This window comes from Contarinia nasturtii, unplaced genomic scaffold (genome assembly GCF_009176525.2).
Source record: "Contarinia nasturtii isolate CC-2019 unplaced genomic scaffold, AAFC_CNas_1.1 Cnas_scaffold_1699, whole genome shotgun sequence".
Lineage (NCBI taxonomy): Eukaryota > Metazoa > Arthropoda > Insecta > Diptera > Cecidomyiidae > Contarinia > Contarinia nasturtii.
This window is the reverse complement of record NW_022199032.1, coordinates 2,498,172-2,520,685: the sequence shown is the minus strand read 5'-3', so window position 1 is coordinate 2,520,685 and position 22,514 is coordinate 2,498,172. Positions and strand designations below refer to the sequence as shown.

Below are 22,514 nucleotides of genomic sequence, written 5' to 3'. Positions count from 1 at the left end.
GCTGGTCTGATGAATTTTATTTCGTCTTCTCTTTTTTTGTACAAATTGACGCGATATGTGAACGCGAGACGATACTTCGCTTTGGTAGCCGCTTCAATTGTGTATGTGCTGTCATAGCAAGCGCTCATAAGATATCGGTATTCAGTTGTTTTACAAAAATTGTGAAGTAAAGTGAGAAGGAGCGATTGTATGAGCCAAAATGCACATCGAAATAATGAATTAAATGAAAATGAATAGTGTCAAAAAGAATTTGACCGCGGTTGGTCCTTTTTGTACAAAATAAAGTGAAAATATCATTTTATTTTATTTTTTTTTTCTACTTAATATCCATTTAGTGAAAAAAGATATCAGTGTATTTTGCGTGTTTCATGTGATAGAGTTGTTTACATTTTGTGTTGTTCGCTTTGTTCACCGTACAATGTAAAAGAAAAAAAACTAGTGACACAACTAAAGACCGAATCATCAAATAGATAATGTGTGTGAAATGTGTGCGTGTGTACAAAAAATACCATAACAAATTGTAAATATTATTATAATTCTATATGGATATTCCATAATCGAAAACGAATCGCTCGAGCTAAATCCGTATCCGAGAATTGAAATAAAGAAATAAATAAAAAAATGATCGATACAAAAGAAGATACAATGACCGTGTGGAAAAGTGTTGGCGAAAAGAAATTATACGGGATCGGTACGTGTTTTCAATGAATTAAAACAAACCAAATTTTTGTTACATACGAATTTTAGATGAAATACGAATGTGACGCTCCCAAATGAATGTATCGAAAATATCAAACACACAAAAAAATATATACACAATACAGATATTTGTCGCCTTCTCCGTATGAATTTCAATTGGTTTGCATAAAATATATATATTAATATTTTTTCCGCCGCATTCAAATCAGTACCACAACCACGATGACGATGAAAAAGAAAAAGAAAGGGACAACAAAGCAAAATATAAATAATCGTGAATTCTGTGAAAATGTCATGATTAATCATTTACAGTTTTTTGTATGTATACAAAACACGCGCGCTCGCTGCGTTTGCACAAAACCTCTAATTTTCTGCTTATAATTTTGTTTGGCATTTGGACCATTGGGCTATTTACTTGATCATTATTATTGTTCCCATAAATATAGTATTCGCTTTTATTTATTATTTATTTTCAAATAATCATATTTGAATTGAGTATTGAAAGTAGCAATGGAAGAAAACTAAATAAAACCAACGGATGGCAACATAAACAACAATTCAATAAGATCGGGTGCCCGTTTCTAAAGTGTGAAAGTTGTTGGATGGACATTTGATTTTTTTTAATGAGTTAAGATCAATTATGAGCGTTTGAATCATCATTGTGGCCGTGGTTGTTGTTGTCGTCATCATCATCGTCGTCGTTGTCGTTCCTATCTATCATAATGGAATGAAAACTTAAGTGATCTATTCTCGACATTGAATGCGTGAATGCCTTTTGATCTATTGGCTCATCGCCATATGTGTGTGTGTTTATGTGTGTACTTGTTCAATCAATTGGAAGCGGCTACATTTTTCCGTACATAACACATAGACTCTTCCTTGTTTTGTATCTATTTTTTCTTCTCTCTTCACGTTTCTATATTGACTAATGTATTTCCCACCCTGCATGTGCGTGTGAATGCATGCAACACATGTGTGCGTGTTTGAATGGACTATGTGAATGGCTTCTTCATAGGAAACATTTTTCACCAGAAACAACATCAGAGTATGTAGTAGGTTATAAATTAAGGGAAAAAGGCAAGGCGCAGAACAATACTGTTAGGAGAGAGAAAAAAAAAAGATGTGTGTACAAAACGCATGTTGGTGTTTATTCTCTACTTGAAAAACACTTTGAATCCATGCCGAGAGTCTTTTTTCACTCCATCTCTTTCTCATTCTCTATCTTGGCCATTTCTTGTCTACCAAGCAATTGATGTAGTTTATGATTTTTAGTTTTATTATTATGTTACTTTCTTTATCGGTCGACGGTGTTTCTCATGAGTTGTGTCTTGTAAAGAGACCAACAACAGAAGAAGTTAACACACAAAAAAATCATAAACGAACAAGACAAGAGATAAATATGCGAAAATAAAAGAAGTAAAGTTAATCTATTTCGGTTTGTATGCGAAGAGGCATTTTATGTTCTGGGAATTTTGGCCGGCGCAGGTATTCCTTGTTCCACAAATCACAGAGGCATAAACACACAAACACCGAATTGTGGCCCGGCTCGGTGTTTTTTTTTTCTCTTCATTTAGTACTTTTTCTCTGTTGCCGCGTCATGACCATGTCTTTCAATCTCTTGCCGCTCAGGCAATTGCACAATGCCAATGTATTTGTTGTATTCGCAAAAATCTCTCAATTGAATGCACATTTTGTCAAGTTCAAAATGAGTCCGACCGCTGTTGATATATTTTCATTAATATATTCTTTCTCACACAAATTGAACGCAAAACATTTGTTGTACAATTTTCTTTTTCTCGTTTTTATTGTATTTTCTCTGTTGTTCAGTTATTGTGAAGGCAATTGAGTTCTTTCTTTCTCTTTTGCTTCTTTTTTTTTTTTTTTCAATTTTTAAGTTTGACATTTTTGTTTTTGTTGCTTTCAAAACATTTGAATTTCGAGCACTTCCGATAATAATTTGCTAAGCACTTACTGTGACATTCAGAGAAATGCATTAGAGTTGAGTTGTATTATACAAAAATGGAATTTAGAAGGACAATATAATGACGGTCATAGTTGAAAATTCCTTGCACATATTTGCACTCTAATGTTTATCCGTCAGTCAACATAAAATGCTGGAAACAGACACGCCCTCATTTAATGAGCGAGAAAAGTAAAGGAAAAATAATAACAACAAAAACACATAAATATCGAATAGCAAAAAATAATTCATAAATGCGTATGTGAACGCACCAAATTGCCGTTATACACGTTAATCTTACCAATGTTATGCTGTTGGATTGATGTTGATCCAGACGGGTGAGATCGTTTGGTAAACGGTTTTCATTGTATTTTGTTTTCATGCTCCCTTATTCGATTGCATCGACCCGGTCGCTTGTAATTGAAATAATGATGCTTATTGTTGGTTGCAAAATACACAAATTCAGCTTTTATGCGTTTTAATTGTAATCTCGGTGCCTATAAGTGAATGAATGTATGAATGAATGATTCACGGGCAAAAACCCTGTCGAGACGGCTGCGTAATGTAAACACATACAGTGAAAGCAAACACACACGCACACACGCCGCTCTCGTAATGTGTTTGCAATCATTTAATTCATTTTTTCGTTCCCATGTAGAAACGGAGTCGACTACAACTTCACCTATTTTATGCATGGATTATAACTATGATTGCATTCAGTCAATGGAATGATCTGGCATTCGTGGCGTGAACTCGAACACACTTTTTTACGATCTTTACACACATAATCGCGGTGTCCGTAGTCGTGCCACTCGATTATGCTCTGAATTTATAAGTTATGCGTGCGTGCCAGCCAACGAGTATGAGCTCATCTTGAAAGATGATGAACACAGACACACACACAAAACAAATGTGTTTGAGATAATTTGCAAAACAATTATTTTTACATGATTTTCATTTAGCTAATTGAATTTCTCACCGAAACGAAATGTAAATGGAATGCGAACACAGCTATTAAAATAAGAAAACAAATTACACAGCCACACACAATTGCAAAGCGCAATTTCTTATTCAATTGCGCGGTGTGTATGTGTTTTTTTTTTCTTCTTTCATTTCACTTGTTCGCGCCCATTTCAAGCATGTTCGCTAAAGAGTTTCTTGTTTCATTCAACCAGTGTGTCGTTTGGGGTTTTTTCCTTCTCTATCTCGTTTAAAATTACAACTTTGCCTTTTGTTTCGACAAAAATACTTTATTGCGCATTCTACGAAAGTGATAATACGCACAGAGAGACTATCTGTGGCCCGGTGTGTTTGTACTTATATTTCTGTGCAGTACATGGTCAGCATGTATGAAGTAAGCTAACAAAAAGGTACAATCAAATAATTATCGCAATGTAACTTTTTTTTTTGCTCATGAAATTTGAAATTCACACAAACACTACTTTGGCCGCTATAGAGTACAATGTGAAACATTCACACTTTATGTACGATATAATAAAATCTTATCTAACAAAATATTTTCCAAGTCAATACCAATTAAAGGTCCAAGCCCTTGTTTATATGCCATATTATATTATCTTATTGCTACAGTTTTTGCTATTTCGTTTGAATTATAACATAAAAGCACACATGATAAAAATTCCGTTTGTTTTCAATTGCAAAATTTCGATAACAGCTGAGTGAGCTAAGACAGCAAATGCTGATATTTTGTTTGCATCGTATAGATACCATTGTTTGTGGTCCGAACTCAGATAAAAAACGATATTACAAAGAAGAAAAAAATGTTGGCCGCTGTAACCGTGCGTGCCTATCGTCGATCGACTTATCACTCGAATGGAATGATTAATCGAAACCCTTTCGACACTCTCTCATTAACCGTAACATTACTCATGTTTATCAATGATAAAACTGCACATTCTGTTTGTTTTCTCTCTCATTCTCTTTCCGCAACCTGTTTACATCTCTTCTTGTGGAATTTCAACCAGCAACAACAGCAACAACAACAACGAAATCACAACGAAAAAAATGAAATGGTTTGGGACGCAAAACTTGCATAATTTGTTGCACACTTTCAGATCATGTCAGAATTCCATCAAAACCCGTTGCAAAATATCGAAATCGGAAATTTACTTAGCTGGAATAGAGCTGAGATGAGAGATGTACAAAGTCCAAATAAAAAAAATGTATATGATAAAATAAGCAAACACAATACACACAAAAGTAAATACCAACGTGATTCGTGCGAAATATTGTTATTCAGCGGGAGAACAAACAATCGTGTCTTTTCGTTGCACTCCATGTAAATGTACACCAATATTAATAATTACTTAATAGTTCGTTTTCATTGCCTTTGTTGCTTTGACTTCGATTGTTGCCGTGATTTTTTTTTCTCTCGTTTCATTCTTCGAATTTTGCCGAGATATATTTCTCTCGCGTGTTCTCTTTGTAACCGATTTCGGTCTTTGTTTGCATTGTGTCATTTGATTATATGTATGCGAAATGACAAGGTGTTTTCTGTGATCAACGACTCGATAATAAACAATTCAATATGCTATATTATTAGCATTTGTTTGTCGAATATTTGATGGTAGACGCGAAAACCGTTCACACCAATCTCATGCTTTGCGAATCAACATGTTTCAGATCCTCAAACAACTTGTTTTCTTAAGATTTAGCGTCTATTTTATGTTCAATATTGGCATAAACCTTTTTTTTTTCGAAAATTCGTCGCGCAAATGTTGTTGTATGCTTACTACATTTCCATCGAATAGTTCAAAGGTGATTGATATACATTCAAACAAATTGATGCATCATCAAAAAGTTGAAGCACCAAAGAAAAAAACAACCACAATATTATGTATACGATGCATTTATTAATGTTAAGTTGGAGTGTATTTGCAAATTGAACTGCAAATTTTGAATGAAATCAATTGGTTGTTGTGTGTTTGTTCGGCGGCTACTGTTGCTTGTTCATTTTAACACACAAACAAGAGCAAAAATCGTAACCTTGTCGTGTAACTCTTTCGTGTGCATGCCGCTATTGGTGCTGAGGCAAGGGCTATGAATGTCGCTAGAAAGACGTCACCAGTGCAAGCGAATACAAATGAATTTTCCATTTGTTTGTCGTGTCAAACAAATGCGATGTATGAGCAATTTAAAAATTCAACTCAAATGTGTGTATATTCATACACAACAAAAAAAAATCACAGGCCACAATGCATACATATTTATGTATGTACACGCGTATATACAAACATCTACCTGTTGGTCTCTCGCTTTATTGAGCTGTATGACACATTCGTCGGTCAGTCGCGTGTGTTGTTGATTCATATTGTGTATATATTGGATGCGGCAAAACGTTACCACGAACGCGCGAACGCGTTCAACATCAAAATAGTAAATACCACAGAGAGAATATTCTGGCAGGGTAAAACGGATAGAATGACGAGAGTTCGAGACGAAAAAAAGCAACACTAAAAGACAAACACACACACACACAAATCAGAAAGAAAGATACATCATTAGAACTTATAATGCGACCCATTGATCGGAATGTGTTGATTCTATTTTTTTCCCTATGCTTTTTTTCTGTTTGTCGATTAAATTCTTTAACGCCAAGTCGTTTCTAATGATGCGTAGTTTAAACAAGAGCTATTGAATAAAAAAAAAATTATACACATTATATCGGAACGTATGTTCTCATTCTTTCTCCCTCTGTCCTTTGATTCAGATCAACTAATTTATGCTCAATCATTCGTTTTGCTGCTCATTTCATTTGTTCGTATCCATTTTACATATATGCATCTCTACCTGTGTTTCTGCTTTTAAATTATGTGAAATAAAATGAGAACACATCACCCGAATGGGTATAAATGTTTTCTAATCGTGGTGAATGTCGTCGTCGTCGTCGTCGATACTTTTACCATTTTTTGTTAATTTTTTTTTTTTGGTTTTATTGTTCGTTTCTGTCGAAAGGTATGCTCCGATCTATTACAGTTGATAAAATCTTTTCAACAAATTAGACGTATAGAGCCATTTTAAATGGCTTAGATATTCTAATTACTTGTTAATTAGTAACAGACATGACTGATAAATTTGCGACACAGTCGCCCCGGTTGTTTCGAATAATTTTGCAGCACGAGTGCTTTGGGCATTGTTATTTCTTCATTATTTCTTTTCTGTGCCAAAGCATACATGAGTGCATGCCGCACGTTGATTGGAAATCGAAATGATGATTTGAAACTGAGCTCACGAAATCAGTACGTGTACTTAACGATAATATAAAATAACGCGACGGGAGTCACAAACCCACAGATTCTCTCGATGAGACTCTTTTAACAGCAATATAATGCTGACTTTCTTGCAATACAACAATCTCATCGTCTTACACATATGTATTACACACATAAAACGCACTTATTATGTTCACGCGCGCACATTCTCTCATTCGATTTGTTAAACGTTTTCGAATATCGGCCGCATGACATCTTTAATTAGAATAATTAGAATCTTTTATGCATGTCGACATGCGGCTTTTTCTATTCGATCGTATTTGTCGTATAATACAAATAGCATAACGTAGATGAGGTCGATTTGTTTGAACTTATCTGGTTTGTGTAGGCATCAACCCATCAACATGAGATAACTCAATATATTCAAACGCACAACAACAACAACCAGAAAAATCAATGGGTTTTGAACAGTTGAGAGAGAGGAGACAGAGGAAAACAGAAAGTGAGCGAGAGAGAGAGAGCGCGGTAGAGATGAAGAGAACGCATATCAGACACATTTTTCTGACAATTATTCATAAGTTCATTTCAAAATAGAATTTATTAATTCAATGCACATTCTTTACATTGAACAATGAATTGTTCATGGATTTTGCAATGTCAATCACAAACATTTTTATAAAGCATATGTAGCTGACACATTCAGATGTGTATGCATTAAGGTTATATTGCTAATCTCATTTCTAATGTTTAGCATTTATTGCGTCCTGTTCTTTCTCGTTCCCTCTCCCTCTTTCTCTTTCACTCCCATTACAAATTGTTTCAATATACACATTTATTGACACAAACTCTGTTATGACCATATGGAATGATGATGTGTATTTTTACCATTTTTAGGATTAGACAACAAACATATGGGCCATTCATTAATGTGTAATAAAATAAATAAACAATTTAAAGCGATTAAGTAAACATTCTGGAATGTTGTGTGTTACCCATTAAGCATTGGTTCCAAAAGTTATTTGTATGCTATGTGATTTTGAGATCGATTTTTAGTTTTGGCGCTTTAGTTTTGAATGCGATGCGATATCTGTGTTCAAAATGCAATGATTACGTTTCATTGGTATTTGGCCGGTTTTTTTTTGCCGGGTGCGTGCAACATCGGAAACGATAAGCTGCTTGTTGTGTAAAGTCATCGTCCGATATCACAATCGTACGCATTCAACTGAAATGTGATGCAGATGTGCACAGCGACCGGAAAGATATCTCTAAGAAAATTCAAATCAGTGTTTGCCTAATTTCCTCTTTCGATAATACAAACTACATTCGCTGTTGAATGTGGTTTGTTTTATTTTTTTTTTTTTTTTTCGTTTTTGCATTTATATTCATTTACAGATGCATTTCTATGGCCTTTTATGCAACTTTCACCTTTGATATGCACATTCAGAGAGATGCAATTGTTTTTGTTTTACCAGGCGTCTTCATCTGGTTTTCTTTTGCATGCACAAAAATAAAAGCCGTTACATTGTTTGCTGTATACTGTCTGGTGAATGAGTTCATATAAGTAAAACCCGGCGAAAAAAAAAGAAGGCGAAAACGACACATAAAAGAGCATATTTATTATATGTTAAAATACGCCGACAGCCGGAAAAAATGGCTGATGATACAGTCATTTTTATGCTGGCAATGAACGAAATGGCAACAAACCACGCATTTGTGTTAGACTTTGGAAAACAACAACGTTGTGGCTTGCAATTAATTGCATTTCATTCCTTCTCGTTCGCTCTCTTCTAATTTCACTTCGTTCGTTGTCTTTATTTTTGTTGTTGTTGTGTGTTTTATGATTATCATTGTGAACTGAAACAAATTGTTGAGAATCTCCTTTCACCCCGCTCATTTTCGGGTTACTACATTTTGCACTTTTTGTGAGTGAGTGCAATGGGTTTATGTTGCTGGGAAGCCAACACGTGCGAAATTCACCAGCAGAAACCATAAATGCGATTTATTTTCATTAAAACTCAACATTTCATGTTGGTTTTGTATGATTTTTTTTTCTTTCTTTTATTTCGACTTCCCGGCGCGAAGACGGCTCATTCAATATCCTCCTTACATAATACAATGCAACACTCTCTGTATGTTGAAAGTGTGTGTATTTGCTCGATTTTTCATTTATCTATTCCGTTGAAACAAAATATGCCCAACCACTTGGCTTGTTAAGTAGTTTGAATAGATAATAGGCCAGAAATAACACATACACACTGAATAAGATGCGAGATATTTGATATATATTCTCAACAGCAACAATGCCCCGAATGCACGATCATCTCTTCTTGAGTGTTTGTTTCATAGTTCAAAGAAACTATATATATATCTATATATATATCTATATATCTATATATATATCTATATATCTTTCGTGCGCATTCCCATAGAGATAAAGATGCAATTATCACTGCGTTTACAAAGTGATGCCAACCATTGCTAATATAAGAAAACCTACAGACAAAACAACACAAACTTTGTTTTAAAAAACAAAAATGAAACAAAATATATACAAAAAACCATGAACTTAACGGATTGGATGTCACGCAATAAACACATCTGAATTTTTTTTTTGTTTTGTTTTTATTACATCTGCAGACAGTTTCAGCTAAGATGATGAACGAGACACTCTTTGGGCCAATTTATTTATTATTGCGACAATGCGCTCTCAAACCGATTCTTTCACTTGATGCTCTCACAGCACACATCAACAGTGTGTGCTTGGCAAATCTAATCTACACTTTGATTTGATCTTTGTATGTTGAAAACCAGATGAAAATAATGAAACAAACTCGGTGATAAAATCGAATTGCTTATGAAAGTTTATGTTTTTATTGGATTTTGTCATTTGTTTCTATGAAGTTTAATTTATACGCAGCTGCATATCACAGCAATATCGCGCAGCAGTGTTTAATCATTTTGTGAGAGCGATAAAATTGAGAAAGACATTTCTTCGTTAAATTTTTCGCACAGTTTGTGCTCCTTTTTTTCTCATGTTAGACATTTATTCGGTTATCTTAAAGAAGTGATAATTTATTTCTTTCTCTGAACCTTTGCTTTTAGTTTTGGGTTCACTTCACCGCAAGACCTTTAAAAAAAAAAAAAAATAAGTTAGAAAAACAGAAACATTTTGATAATTTACCATTAAAAGTCAAAATATATGTCATTCAATGACACATGGTTGTGTCGCGAGCAATAGAAACAAACGGATCGGAAGGAAATGGTTAATATGAATGGTTCGAACGCATATTTTAAAAAAAATTGGTTTTAAAGAGGCATACATTTAAAGCAAATGGGTCATTTTCATATGTGATGAGCGATGCAATGCTTTTCGATTGCTCGATTGTGTTTGTGTTTTTTTGTGGGTTGTATGGAGGGGTTACAAATGAGAGCACGCATAGATAGCACATTGCAGCTTATTTATTTAAAAAAAAAAAACACTCACCAATCATCACATCATTGCAACGGCCTAAAGTCAAATTTGTTGAAAAAATCAGTACGGAATTGAAATTCAAAGCGATTAGACGGTTTTCAACATTCCATTTTGTAAGCATTGATTGATTGGAATAAGAACAATAGAGAATTTCAAAGAAATTATAGCGATTTTGGTTAAAAATAAAACCTTACCGAATTTCGTCGAATGAAACAACAACAAAAACAAAAACGGTATCAAAGAGGTCATCGACAGCACGCGCTACGCTTAATTGGCTACAAATTTTCAAAGTATCACCATTGTTTTGTTCATTTCTCATTTGGTGACGGCAACTAATCAACTTGAGATGAAAGATGGAAAACAACAAAGAACCTTACTGTATAATTGCCGCTCATTTCCGCGTAATACAGTTTCATCATATTAGACTTTGTGATGTTTTTTGGTGATTTTGTGCTCTTTTTGCACATTTTTGCGACGATTTAATTGGCGGTCACATTGATGTTTTTTCTTTCACATATCTACAATGTGTGCGATTGAACGTAATCACATATATGTGGCAAATAACAATAAAATCGAAGTGAAGCGAATAAATGCGCACAAACATTGAAATGAAAATAATCACAGAAATTCATGCGAACGCTATTTGTGCAATGATGTAAATTCAAGATTTTTTTTAATTGTGTGTTGAGCGCAGATTTAGCGTTGAAAAGAAGAAAAAAAAAAACAACATTTCCAGCAATGTGCACACGCATAGTGCATTGTGTGGCAAATGTGAAATGAAAGTAAAACCAATTATTCCGCGTGCATTATGAAATTGTATATGTGTGTGCATGCTGTGTTATTCATGAAGAGAAAAGTAATTCATCAAATAGCTGTAATAGATCGAACATTTGTTACACATTTAATCAATCGGTTATGCGCGCGTCTGGACTTTCGAATGCAACATTTTCATTTTGGGAAGCATTTGTCTGTGTTATTTTAAATGAATTTCGTTTTCTTCCATATAAAAATAGAATTTCAATAAATGTAATCGTTAAATAACCGTTTTCAATTCACCTTCTTTTTTTCCATTCAATAGCCAAAAATAATTACTTTGAAGACAAACCACATCGATTGACTTTAGATGTTGGAGATGCTGTGATAATCTGTGGCGAATGTACAAATTGGTATTATGGTTATAAAAAGACGTAAGTATTTACAAAAAAAAGAATATTTTTTAAATGAATGATTCGATTTGTCTTTTTGACACCACATTAAATGGAACAATGCTTCTTTTATTTTCATTTTTTTTTAATCCAGAGATAAAAGCAAATGTGGTATAGTGCCAAAATCATATATTCATATATTGGAGTGTGTGTTAACACCGAAAAATGAATACATTGTAAAGAGATCGGCAATTGTTGATGAAATCACAACAGTACTGCACGAATGGGGCGTTTTATTCAAAAAATTCTACTTGACAAACCATGAGATTCTAAAGCCTATTCGAGACAAATTACTCGAATTAATAAGTTTAAGGTCACAAATATTATCGGGCAATTTACCCGTTGACGAAATGAAAAAAGTAAAATTGATGGCCACATCCGAAATTGACACCGGAAATAAAATATTGGGTAAGTGTTTGTGTGTGTGTATAAGTCGTGTAATCCGCATTTTTGTATGTGTCTAATGCATTTCGATATGGTTTTTTATTCGAACCAATAAATTTAGGCTTAGACATGGTTGTACGAGATGAAAGTGGCAACATTTTGGATACAACGACAACATCAACAACACAATTATATGAACACCATATATTTGCCATAGATCGGATACGAAAAGCAACGGTAAGTAATACCATCAAAAAAAAAATTCAATTTGGACAGAGGGGGACCGATTGACTTATTTCTCGTTTACAATCATAAATATTTTTCTTCTTCTTCTTCTTCTTTGCAGAGTAACTTCAATAAAAATCGTTTATCAAAAACGACAAACAAGCATTCACACAATTTATTGGTTACGGTGCATGCATTTGTTTGCAAACATCAGGAAGACTCAGATCTGCTATTAACACTGTACGACGGTGATGAGATGAAAGCAATAACCGAAAATTATGTAGTCAAATGGGGACGACAGGGCTTAGCTCGTGATTTAGATCAATTTGATAATCATCGTGTACTATTTACGGTACGTTTTTATTTCCAACCATAAATCTATTGTCCAAGGCCCTGTAAAACTTGATTTTCCAATGTAAATGGTTCTGGTTTTTGTTTTTTCCTCGTATTTAGGATTTAAGTAGTCATGATTTGAATCGAAACAAAGTCTATTTAATTTGTTATGCGGTTCGTATTGGTGCAATGGATATGAAGGAAAACGATTCGAAGCGCAACAGTATGGCAAATGCAGTACTAAGCGTAAGCCATAAGAAACATTCACAGCTCAGTATTTCATCGAATTGTTCAAATGGAAGTGCAAACGAACAAATTGCATTGCGACGACCATTTGGTGTGGCCGCCATCGATTTAACGCCAATCATTCGAAAACCAGAAGATTTCAAAAATAATTTGGATCTGCCATTTATTTTATGTGAAAAAGAAAATTTGGACAATACACTGAAAAAGCTGCTGATGAACAAAGATGTCGGAAAAATTGATTCGAAATTAGCAGTCAGTGTTGAACTGTTGCATGGTGATATAAAGCAGGTAATGATACAATATGCATTTGCTATTTTATGCTGTATAGCATTTATGGCATTAGTCATAGTTTTGTAGTCGGAGATTTTTTTTATTGCCATTCGTATATCACAAAGAATATCTGCTCGTGTCCATTAGTAACATTTAAAATTCTTAAAAGAAATTATTGTGTGTGTGTTTTTTTTTTGCATTGAGAGTCGATAAGATAAATAAAGAAAAATGTATTTGGACTTTGTTTACACAATTTGTTAAAAAATAAAACTGCAATTGTGCTGTAAATAAATAAAGCGCCGTTCACGTCCGGATCAACAACATATCCATAAAACATAACATAAACAAGTTTATCACTCTGAAACGGATACATTTTGTAGAACTTATATAGTTTAGATAAGATTGGCATAAAAAAGAAACACAAAGAACAGAAAATGGCATAACCATTGCACTTGACGCATTAAAAATAGTATAACATTAGATGTGACAATGAACACACCGAAACCGTTTCGTAAACTATCGCAAAATTTTCATAAATGTCTTGGTGTTTTACAACAGATCAAAGAGGAGTTTCCACATTTGGTGCATGGAAATGTTGCGTTCGCACGAAAAATGGGCTTTCCCGAGGTCATTTTTCCGGGTGATGTACGTAACGACCTATATTTAACACTGGTCAATGGTGAATTTTCCAAAAGTTCAAAAAGCAGCGATAAAAATATCGAAGTGACTGCCGTTGTTTGTGATGAAAAGGGTCAAATTGTGCCAAATATTTTAACATTAGGAGCCGGCGCTTCAATGTTAAACGAATATAAATCGGTGATTTACTATCATGACGATAAACCCAAATGGAATGAAACATTTAAGATTGAGTTACCTATTGAAGAATTTAAAAATTGCCATTTACGTTTCACATTCAAACATCGCAGTTCAAACGAAGTTAAAGATAAAGCTGAAAAACCATTTGGACTATCATACGTACGTTTAATGCAGGACAACGGAACAACATTGCAACACAAGTGCCATCAATTAATCGTTTATAAAATAGATCACAAAAAATTCGACAAAGACACATTAACACACTATTTGAAATTGCCATCGCGTACATTCGAATTGTCAACCAATGAAAAACCATCGACCGGCGGTCTCACCATTTCACCAAAAGATTCATTCACAATTCTCACCAATTTATGCAGCACAAAATTAACACAAGATGGTAAGTTAGGCTTTATCTTATTTATTTTTTTCGATTTGTTCAGTTGTGTAGAAAGAAACTGTAGAAAAGTGGTAATTTCTTAGAAAACTAACAACCAATATTTAATTTTGTTTTGTTTTGTATTGTTTAGTTGATTTATTGGGACTATTGAATTGGTCAACACACAAAGAGACGCTGGAAGAATCATTAAATTCACTCATGAAAGTTAGTCCCGAAGAGGTTGTGAAATTTTTACAAGACATTTTGGATGCTCTATTCAATATACTCGTTCAAAATGATGATCCACCGAAATTTGATCATTTGGTGTTCAAGTGTTTATTGCGTCTCATTGAGATTGTGTCCGACCTTAAATATCAACATTTTCAATCTGTACTGGATCTATACATAAACGAGAGTTTCTCCGCCACATTAGCCTACGAGTGAGTATTGAAATAATTATGTTCCCATCTTCTTTTTGCGTTGCTTCTCTTTGCAATTTTCATTAATTAAATTTTCAATTGTTTCTTTTTTCTTCTTCCGTTCAGCAAATTGATAAATGTACTACAGACGCACATTCGAAATGGAATCAATAATAAAACACCCGAAAATGAGACACTCTATAAAACGATGAAAAATTTACAATACATCATGAAATTTGTGATTCGTTCACGAATTTTATTCGCAAAATTGAACGATGATCGAGATCAAGAAATGTTTGAAGCAAGTTTAGAAGGTAATTGTTTCATGGAAAATCAGTAAAAATTAATGGTTTTTGAAATTTCTAACAAAAAAAAATCAATATCTATTTTTTTCGGTAGATTTACTACAGTCATTTATCAAATTGACGGCATGTCCAAACGATTTGCTGCGCTCTCAAGGTGCAATGTTGAAATATTTGCATATTATTTCATCGGATTTGACACAAGTCTATGACCCGGTCAAATTGAGGTATGCCATTGCAAAATTAGCTCCCAATGTAACGCGTTAAAATGTAATCACACTCTTTTTTTTCTCACCAAATTGCAGTAAATTAATCGTGGAGATCTTAACGAATATTGCTCCGGGTCGTTTGACCCAATCAAAGATGATTTGCATCAAGGAATTAGTTGATTCGAAACTGTTCAAAATGCCTGAATGTCGTAAAATTTTACTTCCGGTATTTTGCGGTCAAATCAAAGATAAACTTGAAAGCAAAGAAGAGGTATGTGTTCAATTTTTATTATGTTTGGGTTTCGTTTTGATTTGCAACAAAAAAAATAATTAACCAATTTCAGTGTCACAATCTAACAATATTTTCACATCTGTGTGTTTGTGTGTGTCAAACTGCATAATGAAAACGATCAAAATTTCATTTAAAAAAAAAAACTGCTTTCTTTTTTGGCTTGACTTTTTACCATTATTTTTAAATTGTGCATCAATCACAGTGGCTGTTGCGTATGAAGTGCACTCTTTTGAACTTTGTCATTTGCGCCCATGGTTTTTTGGTTGTTATGGAATGAGACTTATCATGGGTTGCATTGAATGCATACATATTTGCACTATGAGCATTCTTATAAACATGAATCTTCTTTGTGCGCTGTGAAAATGTTGAAATTATATAAAACAATCAGCTCAATAGTTCAATGTTACATTGCATTATTATTTTATATTCGATACATTTTCACAATTGCATAATTATCAAAACAAAAAAAAAACATCAAATGTCCATGGGGTAAGTATTTCGGTTGAGCATCATCATTCACATCACACTATTTCATTCATATAAGTTTGAATTCGTTTCACGTTCGTATTGTTTGTCCGTTCAAGTGACGACCTCACCATTTTTCTAACCCGCCTGATTCCGACATGAGCATTTTTATTTTGAGTTTTGTTTTTTCATTTAAAACGTACACTGTTTGTCTAATTGCATCCGTTTAAGCGCACCATTTATTTTATGTTGTTGTTGTTATTGTTTTTGTGTGTGTTCCATTTGTCGATTAATTTTAATTTGCATTCGAGTTGACAAACGTTTTGCACTGTAGCTACTAAACTATTTGTTGATCCTAAGCGAATGTTAATATTTAATTAGTTTGTTGTTTCGTTTGCGTTTTGTTTTTTTTTTTATTTATTTGTGTGTGTAGTACGTTTGTGTATGCCAATATTTTTGTTTTAGTTCAATTAACTCATAAAAGTTGAAAAAATAATAATAAATGAAAATACAATCACTGACATTTCAAAACCGGAATGACAACAATTTTGAAATATGATTAATAAATGTACTATATTAATCATCACTAAATTACTAATTTCGGGAGTTTAATTTCGAACAAGTATATTGCATTTATATTGCGACATGCAGTAATTTGCATGTTACTTTGTTTTTATTATCCAACAAACAAAATTTCATACAAAATATCTTAAAATTTTATTGCTTAGATTTGACACGTAATTGTTGAATTTGAAGCTGACCATTTTATTACAAAAGCAAATAATTAATAATAATTTGTAACTAAATCTAGTTGTTTCTTTGATTTCTTTTTGGTTTTTTTTTATATATTTTTTTTGTTTTTGCTCTGTTGTTATCCTCGATAATTTCTTCTGCTTCCTGAATCGTATAAATTAAATTGTACCTTCCCAACCCCCTCAAAACCAAAAAACCAACAAACGATACCCAAAACAAAACCAAAACAAACAAAAAAACATTACAATACACGCAAACGAATTGATTGATATTGTCGAACGAACGAACGAACGAAACAAATAAAACGCAAACCATTAGGGTGATGTTATGAATGATATATGGCAACAAGAAAAGAATCTGACAAAGGCTGCAAAAGTGTTGGGCGAATTGAAATCGCATCTTCATACACGTGAATCGCCCGCTAAGACAAAGGTAAAATGATGATAAACAGTTAATCGATCGCGGTACAGTAACACACAAAACGAAACACAAAAAAAACTCTTGATGTGGCACTTGAGTGTGTATGTGTGTGTGGTTTTTTTTAAATGTATTGCTTTTTGTACCCAATTTTTTTTACTCATGCGCTGGAAAGTAAAAGCCATCACAATATTTAATGTACTCGGCAATTATCTTCAATGGTAACTATAATTAAATGTTGGTTCTCTCACGATGAAACAGGTTGCTGAATGTGTTACAATAATGAATAATATGCTGGAGCTACTTTATCATGGTACAAATGAGAATGTTGGACCCACAAAAAATGACATCCGCGATATAATGTTGATTTTACTGCGAACTGTGATTCAAACATCGATTGCCATGGACCGTGACAATCCATTGGTTGGAAATCTGGTGGCCATTATGCTTGCTATATTCCGTAGCATGGAGAGTAGCCATTATGATGATTATGTGAAGCATTTTCGTACGCGTTACGATTTACAAGATTTTCTCACCGAAATATTGCTCGTTTTCAAAGATTTGGTATCGAAGCCGGTGTTTGCCAACGATTGGATGGACATGACAATGCATCAAAATACCGTCATTTTGGAAAGTTTAAAGCAATTTTCCCGGGTTATTATGGATAACTTTTTCGATCCATTCGAATTACCTGTGTGGTCAAATTTCTTTCATTGTTCGATTGCATTTTTAATTCAACCACCGTTGCAATTAGATCAATTTGGTGAAAATAAACGAACAAAAATTCTATCACGATACAAAGATATACGACACGAAACGGCATGCCAAATACGAAGTATGTGGATGAATTTGGGCGAACATAAAACCCATTTTGTACCGCAATTGGTGGGTTCGATTTTGGAAATGAGTCTCATACCAGAAGTTGAATTACGTAAAGCAACAATTCCAATATTTTTCGATATGATGCAATGCGAATATTATACATCAAAGTATATGATCGAAGGGTATGGCGATACCAAACGGAATAATTTACATTACAAAGGGAATTTCAATGAATTTGAAAAGGAAATGATCGAAAAACTCGATCTTATCGTCGAGGGTGGCCGCGGTGATCAAGAGTATAAAGGTAAGTGTGCAATTCAATTTCACAATTATTTTCTTAACACACAATTTAATGTCGGGTGTTGTTTTATTGTCTCGTTCGTACAGAACTATTCTACGAGATTATGATGAAATTGTGCAAAGAGCACAACACATTGTGCAGTGAAGGCGAGAAATTCGTTAAGATCGTAACGAGACTGTTGGAACGGTTATTGGAGTATCGTTGCATTATCAATGACGAAAGCAAAGAAAATCGTATGGCATGTACGGTTAGTCTGTTACAATTCTATTCGGAAGTGAATCGCAAAGAAATGTACATTCGTTATGTGAATAAATTGTGTGATTTGCATATGGAATTTGATAATTACACTGAGGCGGCGTTCACATTGAAATTGCATTCAAATTTACTGAAATGGGATGATACACAGTTATCACCATTGTTAAAATCGCGTCGTCATCAAAACTGTAAAACCCATCGACAATTGAAAGAGTGCCTATACAATGAGATTATTGAATATTTCAATAAAGGCAAACAATGGGAATGTGCGATAAATATGTGCAAAGAATTAGCACAACAGTATGAAAATGAAGTGTTTGACTATGCCAAACTGAGTTCGATGCATTTGAAAATGTCACAATTTTATGAGAAAATTTTACGAGAACTTCGACATGAATCGGAATACTTCCGTGTTGCATTCTATGGACAAACATTTCCGGAATTTTTGCGAAATCGTGTATTCATTTATCGTGGCAAGGAATATGAACGTCTAAGTGATTTTTGTTCACGCATTTTATCGCAGCATATTGGAGCTGATTTAATGCAAACATTGACCACTCCGGGTGACGAAATAAAACAAGGCGATGGTATGTTCATTCAAATAAACAGCGTTGAACCGATTATGGATGTGAATGCAGAGGCTTTTGCTGAAAAGAATATCGCACAAGAAATTGTCAAATATCATCTCAATAATAATGTACAAAAATTCAAATTTTCACGACCGTATCGTGATCATAAAATCGACAGCGATGAAAATAGTGTGACCAATTTATGGTTGGAACGTACCGTGATGAAAACAAAATTCCCATTGCCAGGCATCTTGCGGTGGTTTGAAGTGATTCAGTCGGAAACGTTTAAGGTAAATTCAGATTCATTTTTTTTCGTTTATTGTTGATTTAATTCTGATTTTTTTTTTAATTTTGCCTAATGTTACAGATATCGCCAATTGCATATGCCATTGAAACCATGGAATCAACGAATAAAGTCATTCGCGATTTAGTGATTGCTCATAAAAATGATGAAACGCTACCGATCAATCCGCTCAGCATGAAAATCAATGGGGTCGTTGATCCGGCTGTGATGGGCGGTTTCAGTAAATACGAAGAAGCATTCTTAACCGAAGAATATATTCAAAAGAATCCACAAGATGAGAGTCGCATCGAAAAGCTAAAAGATTTGATTGCATCGCAGATTCCATTACTTGAATTGGCATTGCTTGTGCATCGTGCCAAGGCACCGTCAACGCTAATGCCATTCCATGAAAAATTGGAAAAATGCTTTGCCGAAATGCAAGCCAACGTCGAATCAAAATACGGAAAACGTACGAGCGATTTGAATCGTGATTCGTTTGTGATGATGCGACGACAAAGTATAATGCCTCAAATTAGTTATGAAAATCGTTTAAGCGAAACAAGCATCGGTTCAAATGAGTAAGTAGTCATAAATCTATACATGATTGTTTTGATATTGATATAACCAGGTTATATAGGCGCACAAATGATGCCGTGCAAAATTTGTTTTCTTTATTCAAATAAATTCATGGCGTTTTTCACATATATATTTCTTGACGTGCGCTCCGATGTTTCTCTGGCAAACACACACACACACTTCAACTGAATGCGTCTGATCCCATTCTAATTCATTGTTTTTCTCTTTATGTTTTTTTTTTCATTTCGTTTTGTAGTAGTGGTTTGTCAAAATCAACTCAAGGGAGTCGTCCACAAACCAACTCTATAATATCGACCTTCGGCTTTAATTTTAATACTACCAATAGGTATAGTGAACTATCATTTATTCTATCTATCTATCTATTTTTAGCCAAATCTACTATTTAATTCACTAAAAATCATTAACCCATTACTAACAAATCAATTTTCTTTCTCTTGCTTGCACGTTTCCGGTTCAACAGAATGGACTTATCACCGACATCAATATTTACTAACACGAAAACTCTTTCACATAACATATTTTCCTTTCTTCAACTTCAGCTATAACATATTTGAACGATTTTCTTAATCGATTTTTTTTTTTGCATTTCACAAACTATCAATGTTCGTATTCATCACACATTAACAAATTTGGCTTTTGATTCACTTATTTTCACTTCTTTAGTTTTTGAAATTTCTTCAATTTTGTTTTTGTTTTATTTTGATATTTATAATTTTTCTTTTTGTTTCACATTTTCCCACCCACTGAATAAACAAAAGGAATCCGGCTGGTTCGCCAAGCAATAAAGGCAAATCAAAGGATAAAAATAGCAGCAAACGAAGGTCCAGCAAAAGAGTGAGTATTTTGTGTTTGAACTTTTATCAATTACATTCAACATTTAAATCATTTTGCTTTTGTTTTTACAGTGTGATCGAGATTCTCTTAGTTTAAATTTATCAACGAGTCAATTTTATACATCGGCATTGACGCCAATTTCATCGACACCGCCAATGGAAATCGAACCAACGTCCATTGCATCATCGACACCAACAGTCGCTCCAACAACACCAGTCGTCGAATTGACAGAAGAAGTAATGTTTAAATTCAACTGTACTCGCTCAATCAAATCTAATCATTTTTTGTTTTGGTTTTCTTTACTCCCGAAATAGTTAACTCCAAAGCGGCCACTACGATCGGAAGTTGAGCGTGAAAAGCGTTTATCAAGACCAACAAGTATTGTAAGTCCCAGCATAAAAGGATCACAGACTGGTGTCGACTCACAATCGTTGTCGGGAGACAGTAGCAATCGGAATTCAATTGGTTAGTATTGAAAGTTCAATTGTGTGCGCTTATCGATAGTTATTCAATTTATAATTGTTTTTGGTTTAGTCACAACAGATTCAACGACATCCGAAGATGATTCAATACCAGCACCACCGTTGCCACCAAAAACGCGTGACAGCAACGATTATAGTAATTTACCGATCACCTGTGTGAACATTCATGACAGTTGTGGCAGCGAAAATTATTCAATTGTAGTCGGACGTTGGGGACATCATAATAGACCGTTGCCAGCCGAACCATTGTGCATAAGTAATTCATCGTATGATTATGTGGACGCACAAACACTGATCGAAAATAATAAGCGTCCACGGCCACCAACACCACCGCCAAAACCTTCTCGCAATAGTAAATTTGTACCTGCATAAAAGCGCACATTTCGATACACGTACATTAGCATGTTTAGGCCATATTTACACAACTAAAACGAACGAAGCTCTGCCGGCGGATTCAGCGGATGTTATTTCATCGTTTTCTTTATTATTATTATTATAAACCAATAATAATGTATCACTAGTGCACAATTGTTTCATCCAAATCGAACACAAAAGTATTTCCATTTATTAAGTGTAACAAAGACTATTTTCGTTCATTGTTGAATAGATTTTATTAACTCAAAAAGACATTAGCAATATATGACTCTTTCCGATTTTGGAAAAGACTTTTTTTTTGTTGTATATTCTTTTGTTTTGTGAATCGATATCCAAGTTCATTTGCTTCCAATGAACATTTTGACAAGCGCACAAAACAAAATGAAAATTACAAAATTTAATCAAATGTTTCAATTTGAGTAGGAAAATTAAATAATTAAATAAAACAAATATACTTACCCTATAGAGATTTTATAGATATTATTTGGGAGTGTTCATGTTCTTAGACAAAATATATTCTCTGTTATAGATTTAGTAAGAAGTCTATCGAAGAAAGAGATATTGCAAAATTACCACAAAAGACCAATGTACAATCTAACATTAAAATAGTTTTGTAACAAAACTTTTGTTATTCAGAGAGAGTGCAAGAGAAAGAGAGAGAGAGAGAGGATCCATTTTTTTTTAAAGATAAACATTGTATTTAGGGAATCATTTAATATCGAATAACTTTTGTTTGATATACATCCACATATTGTTTACGAAAGCACACAATTTTTTTTTTAAAGTGTTAATGCAAATTTTAAGTGCCTATAAATTAGCTAAATGTGTATGAATTAAGTTGATTTTTTTCTGACTGGCCAAAGATTGTTAGTATAAATTCCATTGAATAAATTCAAATACATTTAATTGAAAATGGCATGT

The 22,514-nt window shown here is 33.8% G+C and overlaps 1 protein-coding gene across 5 annotated transcripts; it reads left to right on the top strand.

Moving 5' to 3' along the window:
* The first annotated feature begins 132 nt into the window (after positions 1-132).
* Positions 133-22,506, top strand: LOC116347022 (dedicator of cytokinesis protein 1). Of its 5 annotated transcripts, none has more exons than XM_031777397.1 (20): positions 142-691; positions 11,442-11,550; positions 11,663-11,976; positions 12,074-12,189; positions 12,299-12,529; positions 12,631-13,044; positions 13,585-14,239; positions 14,370-14,658; positions 14,764-14,951; positions 15,037-15,166; positions 15,245-15,419; positions 16,977-17,090; positions 17,337-18,201; positions 18,285-19,312; positions 19,390-19,883; positions 20,138-20,227; positions 20,661-20,736; positions 20,808-20,972; positions 21,051-21,201; positions 21,280-22,506. In XM_031777397.1, the coding sequence occupies exons 1-20, from the start codon at positions 622-624 to the stop codon at positions 21,588-21,590; spliced, it is 5,985 nt and encodes a 1,994-aa protein (XP_031633257.1). In that variant the 5' UTR covers positions 142-621; the 3' UTR covers positions 21,591-22,506. The 5 variants fall into 5 exon arrangements, 4 of the variants coding, with proteins under 4 accessions (XP_031633257.1, XP_031633256.1, XP_031633258.1 ...); XM_031777396.1 differs by having other exon boundaries at positions 144-691; positions 21,271-22,506; XM_031777398.1 differs by lacking the exon at positions 20,138-20,227 and having other exon boundaries at positions 144-691; positions 21,271-22,506.
* Positions 22,507-22,514: the final 8 nt, after the last annotated feature.